The sequence below is a fragment of the Jaculus jaculus genome, chromosome 6 (assembly GCF_020740685.1).
Source record: "Jaculus jaculus isolate mJacJac1 chromosome 6, mJacJac1.mat.Y.cur, whole genome shotgun sequence".
Classification (NCBI taxonomy): Eukaryota; Metazoa; Chordata; class Mammalia; order Rodentia; family Dipodidae; genus Jaculus; species Jaculus jaculus.
Window position 1 is genome coordinate 60,494,512 of NC_059107.1, and position 27,208 is coordinate 60,521,719.

The 27,208-nt window shown below is 42.8% G+C and overlaps 1 protein-coding gene across 1 annotated transcript; it reads right to left on the reverse strand.

Moving 5' to 3' along the window:
• Positions 1 to 441: 441 nt before the first annotated feature.
• On the reverse strand, positions 442 to 20,606 carry Mthfd2 (methylenetetrahydrofolate dehydrogenase (NADP+ dependent) 2, methenyltetrahydrofolate cyclohydrolase). Its single transcript, XM_045151540.1, has 8 exons — positions 20,480 to 20,606; positions 10,440 to 10,624; positions 8,491 to 8,613; positions 7,826 to 7,978; positions 6,664 to 6,771; positions 3,735 to 3,827; positions 3,255 to 3,380; positions 442 to 1,562 (listed from the first exon to the last, which is right to left on the reverse strand). The coding sequence occupies exons 1-8, from the start codon at positions 20,578 to 20,580 to the stop codon at positions 1,399 to 1,401; spliced, it is 1,053 nt and encodes a 350-aa protein (XP_045007475.1). The 5' UTR covers positions 20,581 to 20,606; the 3' UTR covers positions 442 to 1,398.
• Between the last annotated feature and the right edge of the window lie 6,602 nt (positions 20,607 to 27,208).

Sequence of the window (27,208 nt, forward strand, 5' to 3'; positions counted from 1 at the left end):
CAGTTTTCTTTATGCCTCAGGCTGGGTGAAGCAGGAACTGCTGCTTCCTGCATGAAAACCAAACCACACAGCTCTGGTTGAGAACAAGGGATCTCCTCCAACCTAAGAACAGGCCCCACATGTGCCTTCCTATCTGTCAGATCAAACTGATGCTTTAATTACACACAGCGGGGGTTTACTGTTTCACAGTGCACATGGGAATTTGGCAAGAAGTTCTTAATAGCAGTATGTAAAATGAATGCACATCCTAGAAAACACTCAGAATTACATGAATCACCAAAGTAAGCTTTTGGCTGGAAACTACCTGTTGGGGTACAAAAGGAGTAGACTGACTTCTCTATAGCTCCTCAAACCGATTTATGGTTATAGGGGGTACAGGTAATCTAAGACTATCTACACTAATGTTCTACAACAGCATGAAGACAGTATTTCAGAAACTCATTCCACACCAGACAGATGTGTTTTATTAACAAAAACAATAGCAACAAAATCCTTTATTCAGAAAATCTGATTAAGTATGATATAAACTCAAGCTCTTAAAAACCTTTCAGGAGAGCCATCAGGGTACATGAAATAAAAACAGGCAGCTGTTGACAATTCTTTGGTGGAAAGTTAAGTTTCATACTTACACTTGCTGCCCTAATGATTATCATGCCCAAGTTTTGTTTTTCAAAAATAGGTTTCAAGGTATCCAAGAAAACCATACAAGATGCCCTCTAACAATATGAGACTTACACAACAGAGTTTAAGGAGGTCACAAAAGCCAAACATGACAAATACACACAAATAACTTATAAAATAAGTCTTTCAATCTTAGAAAACTAAAATGGGGCAAGCTCACCCAAGGGTAACATAGATCAGACAAGGGCAAGAGCAAATGGATCCTACACATTTCCTCAGTGACTAAGCCACAGGAAGACAGAGTGGAGTTTTCATTTCAAAACCCAGCCAATTCAGTTCTCAGGGAAATTTGGCTACCAATTGGTGTACATAAAAATTAATTTTCCTTTTTCATCCCCTAATTTCTCTAGCAACATTTTTCCTTTGGTTTGGCAAGCTCAACTCAGAAGCCTTGGAAACTAAAATGAGTGTCAACTATTGTTGGAATAGCATTTGGAAAATGCAATCCTTAAAAAGGCAAATTTTTGACAAAGTTCAGTGTCTACTCTCACAGTGACATATTCCATGTCTTCACTAGGCTTTGCTGAACTAGATGGCATGATCCAGCTGGGACGCTGGCATACTCCCTGGTGAGCACTCCTCTCCCCATTTAAGCTTTCAATAAATACAAAGTATTATTTAGACCACTTCAGAATAAATTAAAAATATTGCATTTCTATAGGCCTGCTTTGCTTCTTGGACTGGCATGGAGTGATGTTCACAGCACTGGAGCAGCAGTTAATTGGTGGCTACTCCACACTCCTTTGACTTGCACACTTCTAGCTCCTCAGGCCTTTGCACTTTCTTTGCAGCAATAATGGTATTCTTCATTAGCATGGCCACTGTCATGGGCCCAACACCCCCAGGGACTGGAGTTATGTAACTGGCTTTCTTCCTGACTCCTGCATACAAAGAAGACAGGTAGGCTGCTTTAGTTATGGCAAAGATTATGCATGCATATTAGCATATTATGAAAGAAAGAAGTATGCAAAGAGAAAGCAATAATAAACATAAGCATCTTCATTAGCCTCCAACTCATTAATAAAGATCACATCTATAGCCAGGCACGGTAGCACATATCTGTGATCCCAGCCCTTGGGAGGAACAGGCAGGAGGATCACTGCAAGTCTGAGCCAGCTTGGGCTACATAGCAAATTTCAGGCCAGCCAGGGATACATAGCATGGCTCTATCTCCAAAACCAAAACATAACAATCCCCCTCACCTACATTACTAAAGAGTGGAGGCTTGTGGCTCAGTGGGTGAAGTGCTTGCTGAGTAAATATAAGGACCTTGAGTTCAGGTGCCCAGGACCTTCATTAAAGCCAGGTATAGCAGCACATGTCTTAAATCCCAGTGCTGGGGAGGTGGAGACAGGGGGATCCCTGGAGCTTGCAGGCAGCTAGTCTAACCAAACTAGCGAGCTCCAGGCTCAAAAGCCATTGTCTCAAAAAATGAGCGAGAAAAAAAAAAAAATGTAAAAGCTGGGCGTGGTGGCGCACGCCTTTAATCCCAGCACTCGGGAGGCAGAGGTAGGAGGATCGCCATGAGTTCGAGGCCACCCTGAGACTACATAGTGAATTCCAGGTCAGCCTGAGCCAGAGTGAGACCCTACCTCGAAAAACCAAAAAAAAAAAAAAAAAAAAAAAATGAGGGAGCCAGATAGGGTGGTGCACGTCTTTACTCCCAGCACTTGGGAGGCAGAGGTAGGAGGATCACCACGAGTTTCAGGCCAGTCTGAGAATAGAGTGAATTCCAGATCAGCCTGAGATCTTACCTTGAAAAAGAAAAAAAAAAAAAAAAGAAGAAGAAGAAGAAGAAGAGGAAAACAACTGGCAAGACATTTCTGTGTTGACCTCTGGCCTCCCACATGTACATGCACTTGTAGCTCTGCCCCCCCCCCCCCAAGAATAAAACTTTGGGAGACTAGAGAGAGAGAGCACAACTGGTAAAGTGTTTGCCATGCAAGCATGAAGACCTGAGTTCAAACTCCATAATTCATGTTAAAAAAAAAAAAACTTGCAATACCAACAGTTGGAGGCTGATACGGAAGGATCCCTGGGGCTTGCCAACTAGCTAGTCTAATTTAATTGGAACCCCAAGCTGTTGAGAGATGTTGGTTCAAAAAGAGATGGACCTTTATAATATATTAAATACATTTAAAAAGGCAAAAAAAAAAAAAAAAAGAATATGAACAACTTTTTGTTTTTATTTTTCACGGTAGGGTCTCACTTTAGCTAGCTCAGGCTGACCTGAAATTCACCATGTAGTCTCAGAGTGACCTTGAACTCACAGAGGTCCTCCTACCTCTGCCTCCCAAGTGCTGGGAGTAAAGGTGTGCGCCACCATGCCCAATGATGAACAGTATTTCTGAGGACAAAACCCAAGACTGCCCTCTGGCCTCCACATACATACTTCAAGTACACACATGAACAGGCATAACACACACACATACGATTTCTCTTATGAAAAAACATTTTAAACACTATATTACCAAGACAATACAAATTTAAAAGGCATGTAAATTGATTTGTCCTAAGTGTCCACTAAAGGTAGCACCTATAGATTCATATATTTCAAGAATTGTACCACTTACCTTCAAAATCCACATCTCCAACCAACTTGGGCTTGGCAGTTACAGGATCTTGAATTCTGTTTATTCCCACATCAATGACTGCCGCTCCTTCCTTGATCATATCTGCTGTGATCAGATTTGGAATGCCTGGCCATTGAGAGAGTTACAGTCAACTTAGTATTGAAGAGCATTCCACATTCTGGCTTCTTGTCTTTCAATGTCTAGAGACCTAAAACAACTTATTTGCATGTTTTATAAAAACCGTGAACCAAGGAAACATTTAGACTTCATATGGAAATATTATTCTGAGGTATCAGGAACAACCCTAGTCAGTTTACAATGGAGTGGCAGAAAGCAGTAAAATTCTGCTCTCCCTCATCTTTGTGGGCTTAGTGATGGAGAAGATGAGCAAGATGGCAGTCAGGCACCTAAATTCTAAGAACTGGTACAACCTCACTCTTCATGAAGGAAAATCCTCCCACCCACTTCCTGAGCTCTTACCGGCAGCAGATACTACAATATCCGCAAGGATTGTGTGTTTTTTCAACTGTTCTTTGGGAGTATATCGATGAGATATTGTAACCGTAGCATCACCTATAAGGGGAAAAAATACATGTTTTTTATTTTGCCTTGTTTTGTTTTATCGACTAGGGTCTCACTCAATCTCAGGCTAACCTAGAATTCATTCTGTAGTCTCAGGGTGGCCTCAAATTCACAGTGATCCTCCTACCTCTCTGCCTCCCAAGTGCTGGAATTAAAGGTGTGTGCTACCACGTCTGGTTCACATGTTCTAATTTCCAAATCAAACCAAGGACTGGGTTAGATTTCAGCTAGTCATATCACTGCAGAATCTGAGTACCTCTGAAAAATAATGAATTTATAGTCCTTGTGCTATATTTTATGGACACTGTCATTTACCTTTTAAAACTAATAGTCAGGGCTGGGGAGACAGTGTAGTAGGTAATACGCTTGCAAGCATGAGGACCTGATTACAATTCACAGTACCCATATAAAAATGCCAGGTGTGCCAGTGCACGCCTTTCATCCCAGCACTCGGGAGGCAGAGGTAAGAGGATCGCCATGAGTTCAAGGCCACCCTGAGACTACATAGTGAATTCCAGGTCAGCCTGAGCTACAGTGAGACCCTACCACAGAAAACCAAAAAGAAAAAAAAAAAAAAACAGGTGTGGTGGTGTTGGTGCACGCCTTTGATCCCAACATTCCAGGGGCAAAGGTAGGAGGAGCACTGTGAGTTCAAGACCAGCCTGGAACTAGAGTGAGTTCCAGGTCAGCCTGCCTTGAATAAACAAAGAAGGAAGGAAGGAAGGAAGGAAGGAAGGAAGGAAGGAGGGAGGGAGGGAGGGAGGGAGGGAGGGAGGGAGGGAGGTAGGGAGGGAGGGAGTGAAGGAGGGAGGGAAGGAGGGAGGGAAGGAGGGAGGGAAGGAAGGAGGGAAGGAAGGAGGGAAGGAAGGAGGAAGGAAGGAGGGAAGGAAGGAGGAAGGAAGGAAGGAAGGAAGGAAGGAAGGAAGGAAGGAAGGAAGGAAGGAAGGAAGGAAGGAAGGAAGGGAAGGGGAGGGGAAAAAAACAAATAATTTGAGGCCTGAGGTGGTGGCTCATGACTTTAATCCCAGCACTTGGAATGCAGAGGTAGGAGGACTGCTGTGAGTTCAAGGCCAGCCTGAGACTACAGAGTGAGTGCCAGGTCAGCCTGGGCTGGAGTGAGAGATCTTACCTTGAAAAAAATATATAAAAAATAAAAAAATTTTAAAAAGTCCAGTGTGGTAGTGTGCCTATAATCTCTGGGGAGGTAGAAACAAAGTCCTTTGGCTTGCTAACCAGCCAGCCTTGCTTAATTGGTGAGCTCCAGGCCAATGAGAGACCCTGGTTCAAAAACAGGGGGACAGCCAGGTGTGGTAGCACATGTCTTTAATCCCAACACTTGGGAGGCAGAGGTAGGAGGATTGCCGTGAGCTCAAGGCCACCCTGAGACTACATAGTGAATTCCAGGTCAGCCTGAGCTAGAGTGAGACCCTGCCTCGAAAAAACAAAAACAGGGGCTGGAGAGATAGCTTAGCAGTTAAGCGCTTGCCTGTGAAGCCTAAGGACCCCAGTTCGAGGCTCTATTCCCCAGGACCCACGTAAGCCAGATGCACAAGGGGGCGCACGCGTCTGGAGTTCGTTTGCAGTGGCTGGAGGCCCTGGCGCGCCCATTATCTCTCTCTCTGCCTGCCTGTCTGTCACTCTCAAATAAATAAAAATATTTTAAAAAAAGAAAAAACAAAAACAGGGGTCAACATACCTGAAGAGCAATACCCAAAGTTATCCTCTGACCTCCACATGAACATATATGCACCTAATCACACACCTGCACCCTGCACACACACACAAGTATATATACCACACAAATACACACAAGCAAAATAAATAAAAATTTTGTGTTCTTTTTTTGGGGGGGACAGGGAGGGAGGGTTCAAGGTGGGGTCTCACTCTAGCCCAGGATGACCTGGAATTCCATATGTAGTCTCAGGGTGACCTTAAACTCATAAGTGATCTTCCCACCTCTGCCTCCCAAGTGCTGGCATTAAAGGTGTGCACCACCAAGCCCGACAAAAATTTTAAAATATGAAAGGTAGATTTTGTCCACTGCTTCTACCTCTTAGAGTCATAGATAGTTGAATTTAATTACTTATTGTACCTTATAGCCTTCTAAGATTTTTACTTTTTCTAAGCAAAATGTCACTAGAATTACTCAAGGAGAGGTTTTTTCCCCCTAAAGAATGCCAATATATCTGAAAACATAGTTTTGCCATTGTTTCTGATATAATCATATGAAAGTATCATTATAATAATGTCTTACAATAAATAAGTGACTTTAATCACAGCACAAGAGGCAGAGGCAGGAGGATCACCATGCGTTCGAGGCCACCCTGAGACTACACAGTGAATTCCAGGTCAGCCTGGACTACAGCAAGACCCTACCTCAAAAAAACAAAAAATGTGGGTATGGTGACACTTTTTCTTACATAAATTAAGTGTGACATGATATATTATAATCATAGCAATTCAGTCCTTTGCAATAGTCTAAGATATTTTCCCTACCAAATAACAAAACAGTATAGTAATTTTAAATAAGAGCTACATCATAGCTCCAACTACCAAAGCTTAACTGACAATTTCAAATTGCTTACAACCATGCTTTACTCAAAATTCAAATTGGTTGGAAGCCAGTTCCACAACCAATGCATAAAGAAATCCCTTGGTAGCTGACTACAGCCTTCTATACAAACATTATTTTATGAGTAACTTAAAAACAAAATTATACCTAGTATAAAATATAACCAAGTTAATACTTGCAAACATTTTCAGGATGCTCAGAGTTCTCACATAAGGGAAAACATGACAAGGCAGACTCTAAAAGCAATTTCCTTACCTCCAGGACGTTCGTGTGCCCCATCTGTGTGCAGCAACATTGCAATGGGCATTCCAACATTTTTTGATCTTCCAGCTACAACCACATTTTTCCCTAGAGTTGGAATGCCTATGGAAAAAACAAAATCACACACATTACATTAAAAGTAATGCCAGTCTGTCATAGAATATGTATCACAGGAAGCCAGATAACCAAAATCATGAATCTGATAACCACTTAGCTTATTGCCCCATCAGCCAACCAGGGCTGTCACTTACAATAGAAAGAGAGTTCAGAGAACTTAGCAGAAAGCACTCTGTAAACTACAAAGTACAGAGCCAAGCATGGTGGCACATGCCTTGAATCCCAGCACTCAGTAGGAGAGGTAGGAGTATCACCATGAGTTCAAACTACACCGTGAATTCCAGGTCAGCCTGAGCTACAGTGAGAATTACTTTGAAGGAAAAAAAGACCTACAGAATGTTACATGAATGTGCAGTGGTCACAGTAAGCCTTACATTTCCTTCCCCTATGCTTATGGATTAAAAACAAAAACTGTAGCTGGGCGTGGTGATGCACGCCTTTGATCCCAGCACTCGGGAGGCAGAGGTAGGAAGGAGGATCACCATGAGTTTGAGGCCACCCTGAGACTACATACTGAATTCCAGGCCAGCCTGAGCTAGAGCAAGACCCTCCCTTGGGAGAAAAAAAATGTGGCTGGCATGGTGGCACATGCCTTTAATCCCTGCATTTAGGAGGCAGGGAGGGAGAGGTAGGAGAATTACCATTGAGTTCAAAGCCACCTTAAGACTACATAGTGAATTCCAGGTCAGCATGGGCTAGATCAAAACCCTACCTCGAAAAAACAGGTGAATTCTACAGACTAGGAATATAGAATATGGCCTGGGGATTCCACTCTGGGGCTATAGGAATTTTTGCTATTTGAAAATATAAACTGAACATCCCTCATCTGAAATATGCAGGGCCAGAAGGGTTTCAAATATCAGTTATTCAGATTTGGGAATGTTTACATAGACTTTACCAGATTAATGTCCATAATTCAAAAACTGACCCTGCTCAAAAAGTTTAAAATTTTAGAGCAGCTGATATTGGATTGGGGATGTCCAGCCTATAATGTCCATTATAGTACTAACACAGACGTAAGAACCAGACATACACCTACCAGTTCTCTTAATTATTTCCCACACCCCCCATGGGGTGGCTGGCAACATGGAATCCTGGTCCAAACACATCCGGCCAACATTAATTACGTGAAAGCCATCAACATCCTTGTCCGGGGAAACGGCATTGCAGATCCTTCTCTCATCAATATGCTCTGGAAAAGAAATGAGGGCAGTGCCCTTAAATCCCTGCTATGGAAAAGGAGCTGCTGGACTCCAACATTTCTATGACTTCACTCCATGATATACAGAATGAACTCACATTAAGCAAAGCCAAATGCCAAATATTGTGGCCAATATCCTCTTCCCCCACTTATTTCTTCCACTGTCATTTGTATCAAGATCTCAATATGAAGCTAAGAGGGCTTGCTTGCACCAATAATCCCAATAGTTGGGAGGCCAAGGCAGAAGAAATGCCTCAAATTAGAAGCTAGCCTAAACTTTATAGTGAGATAGTGAATACCTCTTTGAGTAAGTAAATAAATAACCCATGCTATCAAACTAAGGGGCAACTGGTATTCGAAGTCCCAATTCTCATAAATTTGTCCATCTTTAGAGTTTACCTGGCCTGTAAATCGAATCCACATTAAGGGCCATGTATATATAAAAAAAAAAATCCTTTTACCCTGCTCAGAAATTATTGTACTTGGTAGAGACCAAAACTCACCTGGGAGTGGAAGCTGAACAAGGAGGCCATCTACATTTTCATCATTGTTTAGTTTATTAATTAAATTTAGCAGCTCTTCTTCTGAAATTGAAGCTGGTTTCACAATTGTCTCACTGTTGATTCCTATTGTAAGGTCAAGGATGAAAAAACACAAAAAGCAATCAGGTGTGTAATGAACACTTCATGCTGTGTGACCACTGGGGTTCTCATCATTATCCCCATCCTTGTGACTGACAAGCTGAACTGGCTCACAAGGAACCTCAAAGGAAAAAAAAAAAAAACTTCGCAAACAGATAGATACACTACTGGTCAGAGGCTTCCAGGCACTATCTGTGCCACCCTAAATAGCCTCACTGCAGATAAGGTGCATAAGGCTCAGGCAGACTTAAAAGTCAGAAAGTCACAGAACCTACCTTTTTCATTCCAAAGTCCATGTTCATCCCACTGTACTAGGCACCTCCCCGTGTCTTTAAAAGTTATGTTTTCCAAAGGCTTTTTAGAGACTTTCAATTTAGAGGACAGAAGCCCTCAGTGAAGGAAGCAAGGAACTTGGCCCAGCCACATCAGAAGTGCAATGAATGCTCAGATAACTGACCCTCAAATGAGTGGGCACAGTCACATCTGAGCCACCTGCTTCTTGTCTGCCATCATACAGTAAATCTGAGGTGTCTTGAGAGCTGAGTGACAAAACTTCTGTCACCCAGATCTGAACCACTTTAAGTGTATGATCCGCTTTAAACTAACTAGTGAAGAAGGCAAAAGCCACTTCCCAGAGTCAGTGGTTTTCTTCACTTCGATGACTGTTCAACCACATTACTGAGCTCACCGTGTTTCCTATTGCTCAATCTTTCCCCTAATCCTCTACTGCCTTAAACACTAGAGAAAGACTCATTATCTCTCAATGAAAGCAAATGTAAAGTGTGCACAAGTTCATCTGTGAAATGTTCAGAGGAAGGACAGAATTTATACTATAGTCCAAAAGATGCTGAACATGTCAAGCAGGTTCCTGCCCTACTCTGAAAGCCCACCAGTAAAGAGTTCCAGTTCTTTTCTTTGTTAAAATTTTTAAAAAATCTATTTGAGAGAATACGCTCATGGTAGAAGAACATGACGAGGTTTGAGAGATGGCTTAGCACTTAAGGTACTTGCCTGCAAAGCCAAAGGACCACAGTTCAATTCCCCAGAACCCACATAAACCAGATGCACAAAGTGGCACATGCGTCTGGAGTTTATCTGCAGCAGCTAGAGGACTTGGCATACCCATTCTCTCATTCTCTTTTGCTCTCAAATAAATTTTAAAAAAAATTTTTTTTTTTAATTTTATTTATTTATTTATTTATTTATTTTATTTGAAGCCAGGAGTGGTGGCGCACACCTTTAATCCCAGCACTCCAAAAGCAGAAGTAGGAGGATGGCTGTGAGTTTGAGGCCACCCTGAGACTACCCAGTGAACTTCAGGTCAGCCTGGACTAAAGTGAAACTCTACCTCAAAAAACCAAGAAAAAAAAAGAAAAAAAAATTTATTTCAAGCTGGGCATAGTGGTGCATGCTATTAATCCCAGTACTCAGGAGGCAGAGAGGTAGGAGGACTCCTGAGACCTAGGACTACCCAGCGAGTTCCAGGTCAGCCTGAGCTAGAGTGAAACCCTGCCTCAAACAAAAACACAAAAATAAATTTAAAAATTTTATTTGAGAGAGAAGGAGCAATAGGGGCATGCCAGGGCCTCTTACAGCTGTAAACAAGCTTCAGATGCATTGCTACATGGCTTTACATGGGCACTGGGGAATGACAAGCAAGTGTCTAATGCCATCTCCTCAGCCTCAGAAGGGGCTCTTATATAGCTGTCGATCACATTGGCCTCTGCTGCTTAGGTTTTCTAAACAGCAAGAATCATTTGTTTCAGCAGACCTCAGGGGAACAGAGAAGGCTCTCTAACAGTACCACATACCCACATCAGCTGCAGCCCTGGTTTTGTTGAGGACGTAGGAGTGACTCGCAGGGTTCTCTCCAACCAGAACCACGCTCAGGTGCGGCCGTTTGTTGCCTGAGGCCACCCACTCTTCTACCTCCTGTCGCACTTCTTGCTTGATCTGCTGGGCCAGTTTCCTCCCAGAAATGACAACAGCTTCATTTCTGCAGAAAGAGGCAGAAATCCAAGTAGCATAGATTCTTTTTTTTTGGTTGTGTGTGTGTTTCCCCAAGATGAAGTGTCCTGTGTCCCTGGCTGGCCTCATAATGATGAGCATGAACTGCTGATCCTCATGCCTCTACCTCCTATGTGCTGGGATTACAGGTATGTCATCACCATACCCAGTTTATGAGGTGCAGAGAATCAAACCCAGGGTTTCATGCATGCTAGACATAGCTTAGAATTTTTTTTAATGCCTTTTAAAAAATATTTTCAGGCTGGAGGGATGACTAGGTTCGATTCCCCAGGACCCATGTTAGCCAGATGCACAGGGGGCACATGCATCTGGAGTTTGTTTGCAGTGGCTGGAGGCCCTGATGCGCCCATTCTCTCTCTCCTTCTTTCTCTTTCTCTGTCAAATAAATAAATTAATTAAATATTTTTAAAAATATTTTGGGGAGGGCTAGAAATACGGCTAAGTGGTTAAGGCACTGTATATTCTCTAAAAATGAGACCAACTGCCTCATGTTCTACCATGATGAGCTGTATTCTCTAAAATGTGACCAACTGCCTCATGTTCTTCTACCATGAGCGTATTCTCTAAAAATGTGACCAGCCACCACATGTTCTTCAACCATAATGAGCTATATTCTCTAAAAATGTGACCAACCTCCTCTATTCATCTACCATAATTAACTGTATTCTCTAAAAATATGACCAACTACCTCATGTTCTTCTACCATGATGAGGTGTATTCTCTAAAAATGTGACCAACCCTCTCATGTTACCTTGACCGTCGTGATGAACTGTATTCTCTGAAAATGTGACCAACCGCCTCAAGTTCTTCTACCATGATGAGCTGTATTCTCTAAAAATGTGACCAACTGCCTCATGTCCTTCTACCATGATGAGCTGTATTCTCTAACAATGGGAGGCAGATTTTGCTAGTCCTGTATTTTTTTTTTCAGGCATTGTCATAGCAAGAAAAAATGTAACCAATTCTGCATGTATGAGGACATCACAATGAAACACAATCTTTTATATATTAATAATTTTGTATTATACAATCACTATGCCCTAGCTTTAAATGTGTATACATTATATCCACATCCTGATTCCCAAAAGCTATAAATAATGGACATGGAAATGGAAAAAAAATATTTTTGGGAGGGCTAGAGATATGGCTAAGTGGTTAAGGCACTTGCCTACCAAGCCTAACAACCTGGGTTCAATTCCCCAGGACCCACATAAAGCCAAATGCACAGAGTGGCACATGCATCTGGAGTTCATTTGCAGCAGCTGGAAGCCCTGGCACGCCCATTCTCTCTCTCTTTTCTTTACCTCTATCTGCTTACAAATAAATAATTTTTAAAAAACTTTAATTTATTCATTTGAGAGGGAAAAAAGGCAGAGTGAATGGGTATGCCAAGGCTTCCAGCCACTACAAATGAACTCCACATGCATGCGCCACCTTGTGCATCTGGCTTTATGTGAGTCCTGGGGAATTGAATCTGGGTCCTCAGGCTTTGCAGGCAAGTGCCTTGACCACTGAGCCATCTCTCCAGCCCCATAACTTAGAATTTTGTATGCAGTAAAGCTCAAACTCCAAAAAAAAAAAAGTTATTAAGCACCAAAAACTTCCAAGTTTAGGCTTAACTGCAGAATCTGAAGGACAAGTGAAAAGAAAACAAAAAAAGAAAGAGGGTAAACTTTGGTGGGATTATCCCTTCCTGCCTCCTTGTGGGCAGGAGCTCTAAGGCAGGTTCTTGAGCTAGCCCAAGCTGACCTAGAATTCACCATGTTGTCTCAGGATGGCCTTGAACTCATAGCTCTACCTCCTGAGTGCTGGGACTAAAGGCATGTGCTACCACACTCAGCTCTTTTCTTCTCTAATTTCTTAATAAAGTCTCTCTGAAAAATAAAACAAAAGGGGTAAATAAACTTGTGTTTAGCTACAAGTTTAGGAGGAATCATGTTGACTGAAATAGTTCACCTGAAGCTCGGGAAGTTTAAGTGATGACAGTGCTTGTGCAGACAAGATTTTACCTCAGAGTCTAAACTGATCATGCTGCCTCCTGATCACTGCCAACTTTTATTGTTTCTTTGGGCAGTTTTTGACCCACCATTAGGAGATGAATTAGTATTCCTTAAATACTCATATTCCATAGTCTATTCCATAAAGGTTCATGTCTTACGTTATTATCACCTACTCATAATTTCCAGTTGGGGGACTGGATTCTTTTCCTTTTTTAAGAGAAAGCAAGAGAGAGAATTGGTGCATCAGGGCCTCAGCCACTGCAATCGATCTCCAGACACTTGCACCACCTGGTGGGCATGTGTGACTTTGCATGCTTGCCTCACCTGTAAGTCTGGCTAACATGGGTCCCTAGGCTTCACAGGCAAGCACTTTAACCACTAAGCCATCTCTCCAGCCTGGTGGACTAGATTCTAATGTGTGTGTGTGCGTGCATGTGTGCAGATGTGCACACCCCATACACATGTGTAGAGGCCAGAGAATGTTGAGTGTACTTTCATTGTTCATCCATGTATTTCCTTGGGACAGTGTCTCTCCTTCAACCCTGCTATTACTGTGCCCCAGTGATTCTCTGGACTCTGTCCCCAGCAGACTTGGGTTACATATGTGCATGGCCTAACTTTTGTTTTTGTTTGTTTGTTTTTGATTTTTCGAGGTAGGGTCTCACTGTAGCTCAGGCTGACCTGGAATTCACTATATCATCTCAGGGTGGCCTGGAACTCTCGGTGATCCTCCTATCTCTGCCTCCCAAGTGCTGGGATTAAAGGTGTATGCCACCATGCCCAGCTATATGGCCTAACTTTTTACATATGTTCTGGGAGTTGAATTTGGTGGTCTCTGGCTAGAAAGGTCCTCATGCTTAAGTGACAAGTGCTCAACTGCTGAGACATCTCCCCAGCCCCTGGCTTCTATTTTTTTTTTTCTTTTTTGGGGGGAAGTCTAATTTTTTTTTTAATTTTTACTTATTTATTTGAGAACAACAGACAGAGAGAGAAAGAGGCAGATAGAGAGAGAATGGGAACAACAGGGCCTCCAGCCACTGCAAATGAACTCCAGATGCATGTGCCACCTTGTGCATCTGGCTGATGTGGGTACTGGAGAATCAAACCTCGAACCAGGGTCCTTAGGTTCATAGGCAAGCACTTACCCACTAAACCATCTCTCCAGCCCTCATTTTTTTTAATTAATTTATTTATTTATTTATTTTGAAGTAGGGTCTCACTCTAGCTCAGGCTGACCTGTAATTCACTCTTAGTCTCAGGATGGCCTTGAACTCTCAGTGATCCTCCCACCTCTACCTACTGAGAGTTGGGATTGAAGGCATATGCCACCACACCCAGCTTTAATTTTTTTTTTTTAATTGTCAGAGAAAGAGGGAGAGAGACAATGGACATGCCAGGGCCTCCAGCCACTGCAAATGAACTCCACATGTGTGCACCCCCTTGTGTATCTGGCTAACGTGGGTCCTGGAGAATGGAACCTGGGTCCCTTGGCCTTGCAGGCAAACACCTTAACCACTAAGCCATCCCTCCAGCCCACTTCTAATTTTTAACGATAAAAATTTTCTATAACACAATTGTCTCTCTGTGAAGAACTGAATCCAGGAAGCCCTCCTCACCTATGAGATTCTCAAGTCTCTTACATAAAATGGTATACATTCATATAACCTATTTACAACCTTACCTATCCTTCAAATAATCTGCAGATTACTTAGAAACCTGACACAATGCAAATCTATGTCGTTAGTTGTTCTCCTTTTGCACTGTTAGGGAAAAACAAAAAATAAATCTTAGGTAGGCATGGTGGTATATGCCTTGAATCCCAGTACTTGGGTGGCAGAGGTAGGAGGATTGCCATGAGTTTGAGGCCTCTATAGTGAATTCCAGGTCAGCCTGGACTAGAGTGAAATACTACCTAGAAAAAAAAAAAAAACAACAAAAATATCTGCCCATGTTCAGGACAGATAACATTCTTTCCTCCCATAGTAGGCTGACCTGACATATAGAGGAGACTGTACATAAACTATGCTAGCAGTAAACACAATTATATAGTTACACAAACCTCAAATTGCTTGCCACTGTACACAGTCTTTTCTGGGAGAAGGGGGAAGATCTTCACAAGTGGTATGCTCAGCCCTGGGGCCCCATACCTTCCATAGCTGACAGACCAGCAATGAGCATCTGGTACCAAGGGCCACAATTCCTAGGCTGGCCAGCAGTCCCTGAAAGCCAAAGCTTAGTCCTATTGGGACAGTAATAATTAACTGGACCAGTAGAGCTCCTCCCCAAGGAACTTCAAGCTATAGTCAAAGAGAACCCACTAATGAGAGCAGCAGAAAGACACAGAAGTAGGAGGATCTCTGTAAATTCAAGGCCACCCTGAGCCTATATAGTGAATTCCAGGTCAGCCGACACTACAGCAAGACCCTGAAAACAAACAAACAAGCAAAAAGACTCCAGGAAAACAGGTCTTTCTCTTCCTTTAGGCTTCTGGTGTCAAAGGAGGACTGATCCAACCTCAAAACCAATGGAGCACCTATTTTCTCTCATATCACTTGTTTGATTCTTAGGTAGAATATTAAGGTATTGGGTATCTCTTATGGTCAGGCAAGATTAATTCTGCAGGCTACTATTTGTTAAAATGAAATTTCCAGATCAGTCTGCCTGGGTTACAGTGAAACTCTACCTTGAAAAACCAAAAAATAAAAATAGGAGGAACTTCGAATTTCAAAGTTTTTACAGTTTTTAAGCCTTCAATGTCTGCTTTCTATCTACATCACAACTAAATACCTACTTTAAACCTATTCTCAAATGTCTTATATGCAATATAAAAATCTTCTATCTAGAGCTGGAGAGATGGCTTAGCGGTTAAGCGCTTGCCTGTGAAGCCTGAGGACCCCGGTTCAAAGCTCGATTCTCTAGGACCCATGTTAGCCAGATGCACAAGGGGGCGCATGCGTCTGGAGTTCAGTTTGCAGTGGCTGGAGGCCCTGGCGCACCCATTCTCTCTATCTACCTCTTTCTCTCTCTCTCTGTCACTCTCAAATAAGTAAAAATAAACAACAACAAAAAAAATCTTCTATCTAAAATTTATATTCACCAGACATGGGGGCATATACCTATAATTTCAGTACTAGAGACTGGGGTAAGTGGATTGCCAGAAATTCAAGATCAGCCTTGAGTTCAAGGCCAGCATAGGATACATATGAAAACCCTGGCTGGGAACAACAGGTGCTGAGAAGAATGCTAAGTGGATCAAGTACTTGCCGCTCAAACTGGAGTACTCAATTCAATTACCAACACCATGTAAAAAGCAGAAGCTGTGGCAAACTGCAATCCCAGAATGCTAGAGCAGACAGTGACAGTGAGATGGGAGGCAGAGACCAAATTCCTGGAAGCATGCAGCAAGCACAGCAACAAACAGCAAAGCCGGGGCTAGAGAGATGGCTAACAGATTAAGGCGCAATTACCTGCAAAGCCTAATGACCCTAGGTTCAATTCCTCCGTACCCACGTAAAGCCAGATGCACAAAGTAGTGCATGCATCTGGAGTTTGTTTGCAACGGCTAGAGACCCTGATGCACCCATTCTCTCTCTCTCTCTCTCTGCGCTTACAAATAAATAAAAATATTTAAAAAAAAAAAAAAACAAAATAGCAAAGCAGAAATCTAAAACAAGAAACCCTTCCTCAAAAGAGATGGACAAGTAAGGACCAACCTGAAGTGACATGCAAGAGTCTGTTTCCCCCCACAAACATTGAACACACACACATACACATAAGTAAAAGAAATGACATTACCCCGTACTTCATATTGTGACGAATGTCTTTAGCACCAACTACTTTTACCTAAATTTTATGATACCTGAATAGCCAAACAATACAACAGCATTTAATTTATACTCACAATATATTAAAGATTTGGAAACTTTAACATATGCACAGGAACTTCAGAATTAGATTTGAAGATTTCATTAATAGCACTTTGCTGAAACAAATACCACCAGAAACATTCCTGATCTATATTAATACCTATAATATCCATCCCTTTGCCAAAAATACATTCCCAACTCTGAAACCCCACAGACTCAAAGACCACAAGATTAAGACAGTCATTTGTAATGACTGAAGTAACTTAGATAAAGTGCCAGGCATGTGTCTGGTTAAAACTAATTTCTTACTCTCCTGGCTTTATGTTGATACATATCCTGCCTGATCTAGAATGAGACCCTACCTTGAAAACACATAAATTAATAAAATTTTTAAACAGGAAGAAAGGAAAGTATTATTTTATATATACTAATAAGGAATTATATATATACACACACATGTGTGTATACACACATTTGCACATAGACTAAATAAGGACTCAGCTTATAGTTCATTAAAAAAATTTCTTTATCTTGCCAGGCATGGTGGTGCATGCCTTTAATCACAGCACTTGGGAGGCAGAGGTAGGATCATCACTGAGTTCAAGGCCACCCTGAGACTATATAGTGAATTGCAGGTCAGCAGGGCTAGAGCAGGACCCTACCTTGAAAAAAACAAAACAAAAATTTCTGTAGAAGCCAGGCATGGTGACACGTGCCTTTAATCCCAGCATTAGGGAGGCAGAGGTAAGAGAATCGCCTTGAGGTCAAGGCCAGCCTGATACTACATGGTGAATTCCAGGTCAGCCTGGGGTACAGAGCAAGACCTTACCTCGAAAAACAAAGAAAGATGGGGCTAGAGAGATGGCTTAGCAGTTAAGGAGTTGCCTGTAAAGTTTAAGGACCCTGGTTCGAGGTTCAATTCCCAGTACCGACGTAAGCCAGATGCACAAGGTGGCACATGTATCTGGAGTTTGTTTGCAGTGGCTGAAGGCCCTGGTGCATGTGTGCATGCTCTCTCGCTCGCGCTCTCTCTCTCTCTCTCTCTCTCTCTCTCTCTCTCTCTCTTGGTCATTCTCAAATAAATAAATAAACAAAAATTTAAAAATAGAAAAATGGGGGGGGGGAATTGCCATGGGATTTTTTTTATAATCATGGAAAATGCTAATAAAAATTTTAAAAAAAATAGAAAAATGGAGAGATGGCCTCATAGTTAAGGCACTTGCCTGCAAGGCCAAAGGATCCAGGTTTGATTCCCCAGGGCCCACATAAGCCAGATGTACAAGGTGTTACATGCGTCTGGAGTAGTGGCTAGAGGCACTGGCGTGCCCACTCTCAATCTCTCATAAATAAACAAATTAAATGAAATTTTAAAAATTCTTTAAGCCGGGCGTGGTGGCGCATGCCTTTAATCCCAGCACTTGGGAGGCAGAGGTAGGAGAATCGCCGTGAGTTCAAGGCCACCCTGAGACTACAGAGTTAATTCCAGGTCAGCCTGGACCTAAGTGAGACCCTACCTCGAAAAACGAAAAAAAAAAAAAAAAATTCTTTAGAAAGCAGTAAATTTAGAGAATGCTAACAGTTAACTTGGACCAACAATGATATACTAACATTAAGGACATGGGGTTCTGGGAGAAGCCAGTATTCCAAGTCCCAATCTTTGCTTCCAAAGGCAGGTTCTAGATGTTATGCCAACTTGCTTTAAAAAAAAAAAAAAAGAAGAAGAAGAAGAAAGGAAGGAATGAAAAGTCAAAGAGTAATGCAAAGTAAAAGCAAAGCCACAATGTAATGATGATTTTTCATGATGTAATTTCATTTTACCTCATCTGCTTCCCACAACCTTGAAAAACATGAAACACATTTACTAAGTTCCTACCAAAGGACAAATTAGTCATTGCTACCCCAAAAAGAAACAGGAAAATGGGAGACAGTTCAGTCTGAAAACACCAAGGTCGTAACTGCTAGTTGACACTTATTTAGGAATTAAATGCTTTCACAGATATGTCTGGAAAAATTTCTATTGCAATAATGAATCAACAGACTGAAATCCAAGTCAGTAATATCTTTACTTTCTGCTTAACCCAATAATTTAATAATTTCCCATTAAAAATTAATATTGTGGCATTTTACAACTCAAGTTATTTTGGGGAAAGTTCTATTATCTATTAATCAGTGGAACCATTAATGTGTGAAGAAACAAAAGAATAGAACTAATACTACTAAATTGTAGGTCTTTTGCTAAGATATTTACATTACTCTGTTACCTTGGGTCTATTAAAAACTGTGATGGGGCTAGGAAGATGACTTAGCGATTAAAGGTGCTTCTTTGCAAAGCCTAATAACCCCAGTTCAATTACCAAGCCACTCACATAAGCCAGGCCCAAAAAAGTGACTGGCGCTAACATCTGTCCTCGGTTTACAGTGGCATGAGTGCACACAAATGTTACTTAAAATCCTGATATATGCAGAAAAGGAAATTGATGACAGTAAGAAAAAGGATTCAAGTGCAAATTTCTGCTCCCAAAGTCTATTTACCCCTTTGCCTGTTTCCAAGGCTATAGTACTCTCTCCCCCATCAAGTTTATGTTGAAACCCTGGGACAAGGCAAGCATGGTAAGCATTGACTGTGCAGTACAGATAACCAGACTGCCTGCAGAGATGTAGAGCCAATAAGCTCTCAAAGGCAGTCAAAGGGCTGACTCAGCAGTTAGGGTGTTTGCCTGCAGAGCCTAACTATCCCGGTTGGATTCCCCAGTACCCACATAGAGCCAGATGCACAAGTGACACATGCATCTGGAGTTCGTCTGTAATGGCTAGAGGCCCTGGTGCGCCCATTCTCTCTGTCTCTCTTCCCTCTCAAATAAATAGTATCTCTTGAAGAGTGAAATGCAAACTAAGCTCCCCCTGTCCTTTTCCCAAGTACTTGAACATTTCCTCACCCACTGGCTTTTCTAGGTAGGGTCTCACTGTAGCCCAGGCTGACCTGGAATTCACTATGTAGTCTCAGGATGGCCTCGAACTCATGGCGATTCTCCTGCCTCTGCCTCCCAAGTGCTGGGATTTAAGGTGTGCACAACAATGCCCGGCCAAAAAAAAAAAAACTTCTTTTTATTGTGGTAAAATACATAAAACATTAAACTTACCATCCTGACCTTTGGTGGGTTTGTTTTTGCTTTTTATTCACATTGTAGTCCGGGGTGGTGGCCTAGAACTCACAGTAATCCTCCTGCCTCAGCTTCCCAAATGGTGGGATTACAGGCACAGTCCCACCACGCCTGGCTTGGGCTACTTTTAAATGTACAGCTTGCGTTGCCCTGAACACATTCAGAATTTTGCGCAAACCACCATCCAGTGTGCAGAACTGCTTTAATACTACAAACCATGAAATCACTCCCCAGACCCCTCAGGCTCCATCAGCCCCTGACACCTGCGGGATATTTATCACCCAGTATGGAACTATCAGCCCCGAGTGGGCTGTGGTCAAAGCCTCGGGGACCACAGGACAGTCACTCCCCCCAGGAAAGGGGCAGCTTGGCGAGCAGCGAACCACACCCACCCAGAGAAGGGAAGCGCGGGTACCCTCCAGCAAGCCAGCTCGCGGATTTCATCAGACTGCAGCGACCCGGGCTGCCGCTAGGGTCTCGGGAAGAGACTGCTCGCCCGAGGCTGCTCCAGAGCCCTTCCCCGCGCCGGCCAGACGGAGTCCTCGGCTGCCCCCGGGACGAGGCTCCACTTCACAGGCAGCAGCAGCTGGCGGGTCCGGCCAGGTCAATCCGGGCGTCCCTCGGCTCCGCACCGTGGGCAGCGGCCGCGCTGGGCGCCACGTCGCCCCGCCACACCCCTCTCTGGGGGCCCCGCCGCCAGGGCGATGCTCTGGAAGGACGTCCCTCCACACCGCCGGGGAACCCAGGTGGCCCGGTCCTCCGTTTCCCTCGCTCATGTGCTCCCCGAGCTACTTACCGGACTGCAGCAAGGTGGAAGGGGCGCTGGCGGAGCGGACAGCCGGGCGCAGGCCGAAGCAGCCGCGTAGCGAGCGCAGCTAGGAGTGAACTTGTAGCCATAGCCCGCACCGCTGCCCGCGCCGGGAGAGAACCGCGCGCGCTGAACGTGCGGTTATACCACCGCCCCAAGCCAAGACCCTCCTCCAGCCTCCTGTCATTGGCCCGAGCTCCGCAACACCGGCTGTCTGTCGGGTCTTCTGGGACCAACCAGAAGTCTTCATTAAACCTACGCAAAGTCCAGCAGAGCTCCATTTGTGATTGGAAGAGAAGAGCCCGCAGCGAGACTCAAGAAGGAGCCCAAGCCGATGTAGAACTCTCTGATTGGCTGAAGAAGTCAAGCCTCTGTCTGACGCAACTGTTGTCACCCCAGACCAGTCTACAGGACCTAGAGTTCATTCATTCACCGAACTAATGTCTGAACGCCTGCCGTATGCCAGGCACTGTAATAAAAGACATTATTATCTACATTAATGAAATGTAGATAAGTCAGGAAGTAATCATTTTGTAAGTTCATAGAGAACATTGATTCATAATCATCAACGAATGTCAAAACGAGAGCGTTGAATGAAGAACATGATTTTTATATACATTTGCCAGATAAAAAAATATAAAAGGAGGGCTGGAGAGATGGCTCAGTGGTTAAAGGCGGTTGCCTGCAATGACTAGCGACCCGGGTTCCACTCCCCAGTACACACATAAGACCAGATGCACAAAGTAGTGCATGCACCTTCTGTTCATTTGCAGTGGCTGGATGCCCTGGTGCACCTGTTTTTCTTTCTGTATGTCTCTCTGCAAATGAATAAAATATAAAAAAGAGTCCCGAACAAATTCAAATTTTAAACAAATATTTTGGGGAGGTCATAGTCATGCTTTAAAGTATTATTTACTATGGATTCTAATTCAAAATGGGTTTCCATTTTTTTTTCCAGGATTTTGGCTGTCTCCACATGCTATCAAAGAATCTCTCCAATAAAATATACTGAATACCAAAAATCAAATGATTAAAGTTAACACTGCCAGCAATGGAACAAATATTTTGTGCCTTCTCACATGACACATTGAGGAGGACATTTTACTGTAAACAACTCTGAAAAAAATTTGGGGGCCGGCTTGGTGATGCACGCCTTTAATGCTAGCACTTGGGAGGCAGAGGTAGAAGGATCATTGTGATTTCAAGGCCACCCTGAGACTACATAGTGAATTCCAGGTTAGCCTGGGCTATAGTGAAAGCCTACTTCAAAAATAAAAAATTTGGGGGGGTGTGGTTTGAACTATGTAGTCCCAGCCTGGGCTCGCACTCCTGTAGATCCTCCTAACTCTACCTCCTGAGTGCTGGAATTAAAGTCGTGCCCTACAATGCCCGGCTAACTCTGAAAATTTAATGTAATTTAATTTTTTATCGGTTTGATGATTTTTTTCCTTTTTGTTTTTTTTTTTAATTTATTTATTGGGGGGGCAGAAAGAGAGAGAATGGGAGTGCCAGGGCCTCTAGCCACTGTAAACGAATGCCAGAGCCATGCACCCCCTTGTGCATCTGGTTTATGTGGGTCCTGAGGAACCAAACCCGGTTCTTTGGCTTTGCAAGCAAATGCCCTAACTGCTAAGCCACCTATCCAGCCCTCTTTTTAGTTTTTGTTTTTTTTTCTAGGTAGGGTTTCACTGTAGCCCAGGCTGATCTGGAACTCTCTCTGTAGTACCAAGCTGGTCTCAAAATAACAATGATCCTCCTACCTCTGCCTCTCAAGTGCTGGGATTAAAGGTATGTGCCGGGGCTGGAGAGATGGTTTAGCAGTTAAGGTGTTTGCTTGCAAAGCCAAAGGACCTCGGTTCAATTCCCTGGGACCCACGTAAGCAAGATGCACCAGAGGTGCATGCATCTGGAGTTCGTTTGCAGTGGCTGAAGGCCCTGTTATACCCATTCTCTCCCTCCCCCCCCCCTCTCTCTCTCTCTCTCTCTCTTCTCTCTGTCTTTCTCTCTCATAAATAAATAAATAAATAAATAAATAAAGATATTTAAAAAAAAATAAAATAAAGTTGTGTGCCACAAAGCCGGTCTAATGTAGTGACTGTGGTGAACCAAAAAATTTGTCAGTTAATCTACATTGCCATCTTAACTGGATTTAGAATTCTCTAGGAGCTGCACCTCAGTGTGTCTGTGAGGACTGTTTCTGAGAGGATTTATTGAGGAAGGAAGACCCACCTTGAAATAGGCTAATGTCTTAGGTTAAATAAAGGGGGGGCTGGAGAGATGGCTTAGTGGCTAAGGCACTTGCCTGCAAAGCCTAATCCCCCCCTTTTTTTTTCAGAGTATCCACATAAAGCCAGATACACCAGGTGGTGCATGCATCTGGAGTTTGTTTGCCATGGCTGGAGGCCCTGGTGTGCCTGTTCTCTCTCCCTCCCTCTCCCTCTTCCTCTTTCTCTCAAATAAATAAATAAATAAAATATTTTTTAAAAAGGGGGCAGCTTGGTTTCCCACCAGGAATAGATGGTAAGACCCTATTGCTGAAGACTCCACATACTTGGGCTGCAAGGCCACTGAGAAATCCTGCTGGAACTGAGCTGATAACCTTCTCCATGTAGAGCAGCTGACAAAAAGCTGGAAGAAGCCATTCTGCATGTAGTTCAATGGGAGAAAGAGAAATCACCAGTGAAGATACTCAACGGTGGACACTGCAAGCCTTATAATTGGCCAGCCAGCCCAAATGAGTCAACAGATGCAATAGTGGCACGTCTGTCATGATGGAAACCAACTGCCCTCCAATTGGACTGGAAGTCTGCTCCATGGGGGGAAACACCTCCCTGATACTGAAAACGTAAAACAGGGTTAGTCATGAGCCCTAGGGGTGTAACATCTGCTGATGTCTGGATAAGTGTATATACTATGCTTATCAAACTGCCCAGTAAGCACTTCTCTTAATATTTATATCCTTATATTAATGCTACTCTCACTTTGGGTAGAGAATCTTCTCTTTTCAGATGGCAGTGACTTTGGGATGACTCAGAAGGTATCATAGTGCTGGAAAGAAGTGACTGGAGTACTGAGTAACATCTCGATTACACCTTCCAAGGCTCAGGGTCTAATGCGGAAGAGGTGGCAGAAAGAAAGTAAGAGCCAAAGGAAGGGTAGCACTCCGTACAACGTGCTCCCTCCAGACATAAAATGACCTGGATATCCGTGACCTCATAGTCACAAGACCATCATATGAGGAGGAAAAGACCATGACATCAAAATAAAAGAGAGACTGATTGAGGGGATATGATGGAGAATGGAATTTCAAAGGGGAAAGTGGTGGAGTGTGGGAGGGTATTACCATGGGATACTTTTATAATCATGAAAAATGTTAATAAAAATTGAGAAAACAATAATAATAATAAAAAGGGGGCAGGAAAAATAAGGTGAATGTTAGCATTCTCCATTCTCTGCTTTCTGATCGCCTACAAGCTAACAGCCTTTGTGTTCCTGTTGCCACACCTTCCTTGCTATGACAGACTGTCTCCTAAAACTGTGAGTAAAATATCTTTCCTCTCTTGATATGATTCTTGTCAGATAATTGGCCACAGCAATGAGAAAAGTACCCAATACATCTTCTAAAAAGTGCTATAGATTTCTTGCCTTCATGTGGAAAAGCGAAATCACAGGTCTGGAAAGGAAACACTGTGTAAAAAAGGAAAAAACATGTGTCTGAAAGTTTCCTAAAAGATCTTAATCGAATCATGAGGAAATATCAAACAAGTCACTCACTGTCAATTGAATCATGAGGAAATAAACAAGTCTCTCACTGTTCAAAGTGTGCTACTTATGGTCTTCCAAATGCCAAAACCCAGGGCATTGAGCTGCTTGCTTGCAAGATTGCCCACCCAAGTTCATTTGCCCAGCACCCGCATAAATCCAGATGCAAAGTGGCATATAATGCACGTAGGGCAATTGGAGGTTAAAACAGAAAAATCCAGAAGCTTGTGAGTCAGCTAGACTGTCTTATCCAGTGTCAAAACATAAGAGAGAGCCTGTCTCATAAAGAAAAAGAGGACTGGCACCCAAAGGTTGCCCTCTGATCTCTACATGTGAGCACATATTTTCAAAAGTGCCACGACAAGCTGGGTACAGTGGCACACATCTTTAATCTCAGCACTTGGGAGGCAGAGGTAAGAGAATCGAGGATAACTGTGAGCTTGAGGCCAGCCTGAAGCTACAGGGTGTGTTCCAGGTTAGTCTGGGCTAGAGTGAGACCCTCCAACAATTAAAAAAATAATAATAATAAAGTCTAAGTGCCAGGACAATGATAGAATGAGGAACCATTCTAGATTACAGTTGTTTTAGGGCTGGAGGGACAGTTCAGTGATTAAAGTGTTTGTTTGCAAAGTCTAATGACCTGGGTTCAAGTCCCCAGTACCCATGTAAAGCTAGATGCACAAAGTGGCACACACATCCGGAGTTCATTAGTAGTGGCTAGAGGCCCTGGCATGCCCATTTTCTCCCTCTCTCTCTCTCTCTCTCTCTCTCTCTCTCTCTCTCTCTCTCTGTCTCTCTCTCTCCCCCTTGTCTTTATCTACTTGCAAAAAAAAATTATAGTTGATTTATGACAACAAAATGCAATGTTGGATTTGGACACACATATCCAAATTTTGTTTGTTTGTTTGGTGGTGGTGTTATTGGGGGTTTCTCTACTTTTTCTGTCTTGTCACAAATGATATTACAGGATAACTGGAAAAATGAGAGCTTACAAACATTGTAGCAATTTGTTTCTGACTTAGCTAATCATATTGTGGATTGTAAGAGAACACACACTACTTGCATTTAGAGATTAAAACTTACCATGTCTGCAACTCACTTTCAAGTGGTTCAGAAAAGAAATACTATGTGTGTGTTAGTTTACAAGGACTACCTTAACTAAATTTTGCACAATAGGTGGTAAAAGTGAAATTTTACTTTTTTCAAATTTTGGGGGGGTTAGATATATAAGATCAAGGTGTCAGCCAGGTTAGTTTCTGTCCTTGGCCGGCAGTTGGCTGCATGCTTGTTGTGTGGTGCCCTTTTCTCTGGGTGCATCCATCCCTGGTGTATGACTATGCATGTGTGTATGTGTGTCTGTCTATGTGTCTGTCTGAGTATGTGTGCCCCATTGACCTAGTTATGATCTACTCCATCTCTTGCCTAGAGAATTTCTTGAAATTTGTATAATTTCTCTCTATAAAAGATCACAATTCCATTTACCTGTCCCCCAATGGACCTAGTCCTGATCAACTTCATCTTCAATAACTTTGGCTTATTTTTTAAAGCAGTTTGCTTATTTGAGAGAGTGAGAGAAAAAGAGAGATAAGCATATATCAACACAGAGAGAAAGAGCATACCAGGGCCTGTAGCCACAGCAAGCAAACTCCAGATGATGTGCCACTTTATGTATTTGGCTTTATGTGGGTACTGGGGAATTGAACGTGGTCCTTTGGCTTTGGAGGCAGATGCCATAACCACTAAGCCATCTCTCCAGACTGGACTTTAGTTTCATAATGGCTTAAATTTCTTTGTATGTGTATATGTGTGTTGTATGCAAGCATGTGTGCATGCATATGTGTGTGTTCACTTGCACACGAGTGTGGAGGACAGACATTGACATCAAGTATCTTCTTCAACCACTCTCCACCTTGTTTATGTATTTATTTATTTATTTATTTTGGAGGTAGGGCCTTATTCTAGCCCAGGCTGGCCTGGAATTCACTGTATTCCTCAAATTCCTCAAAGTCATGGCAATCCTCCTACCTCTGCCTCCTGAGAGCTGGGATTAAAGACATGTTCCACCACACCTAGCACCACTTTATTTTTGAGACAAGATGTCTTACTGAACTTAGAACTCACTGATTCAGCTATATTTGCTAGCCAGTGAGCCCCAGGGATCTGCCTGACTCTGCCTCTCCAGTGCTGGAATTTTAGCCATGTGTGGCCATGACTGGCATCTTATATGAGAGGTAGGGATCTGAACTCAAGTCCTCATGCTTGGGCAGCAAGCATTTATAGACTTAGTCATCTCTTTAGTCTCATGTTGTTTGAGGCAAGTTCTTGTATGTAGCCAAGGCTGACCTCAAACTCAAGATTCTGCTGCCTCAGCCTTTCAAGCCCTAGGATTACAAGTGTGCACCACCATGCCAGCCTGACTGTGCTTTGTTTTTGTTTTTTAATATTTTATTTATTTATTTGTTACAGAGAAAAAAAAAGAAAAATGAACTGCCAGCACCTGTAGCCATTGCAAATGAATGAACTATAGACACATGTGCCACCTTGTGCTTTTGTGGGTACTAGAGAATTGAACCCAGGACCTTAGGCTCTAATGACAAGCCATTTCTTTGCTTTTTGAAGAGTTAATGGTACCAGGCTTCTGAAAACCTTCAGTGGTTGGTCACCTTGCTGTAAATAGGCTAAGCCTTTGGTGCCTGGTTTCATCTTCCTACACTTTCCTTCTAGCTTGTCACTTTCTTATCACACTGGCTTCTCTCAGTTTCTAGATCACAGGCAACTCCTGCTCACTTCAGAGCCTTCACTCTGAGCTGACCCTTTCTTCTGCTGGGCTAACTCATTGTCTGGAGACTTACTTGGCTCAATTGACATATGTACTTTCTAGTCTCTTTTTGAACTTTCAATGTTCTTCATACTTCTATTCTTTTTCTCTTTAGCAGTCAAAACAATTTGAAGTTA

Excerpts from the sequence above, each read along its gene's own strand:
- Mthfd2 (XM_045151540.1), bottom strand. The coding sequence starts at position 20,580 with ATGGCTACAAGTTCACTCCTAGCTGCGCTCGCTACGCGGCTGCTTCGG. Across the intron at positions 7,979-8,490 it reads TGTTCAGCTTCCACTCCCAG|AGCATATTGATGAGAGAAGG; the intron begins GTGAGTTTTGGT and ends TTTCTTTTCCAG. Across the intron at positions 3,381-3,734 it reads TATTGTAGTATCTGCTGCCG|GCATTCCAAATCTGATCACA; the intron begins GTAAGAGCTCAG and ends CTCAATGGCCAG.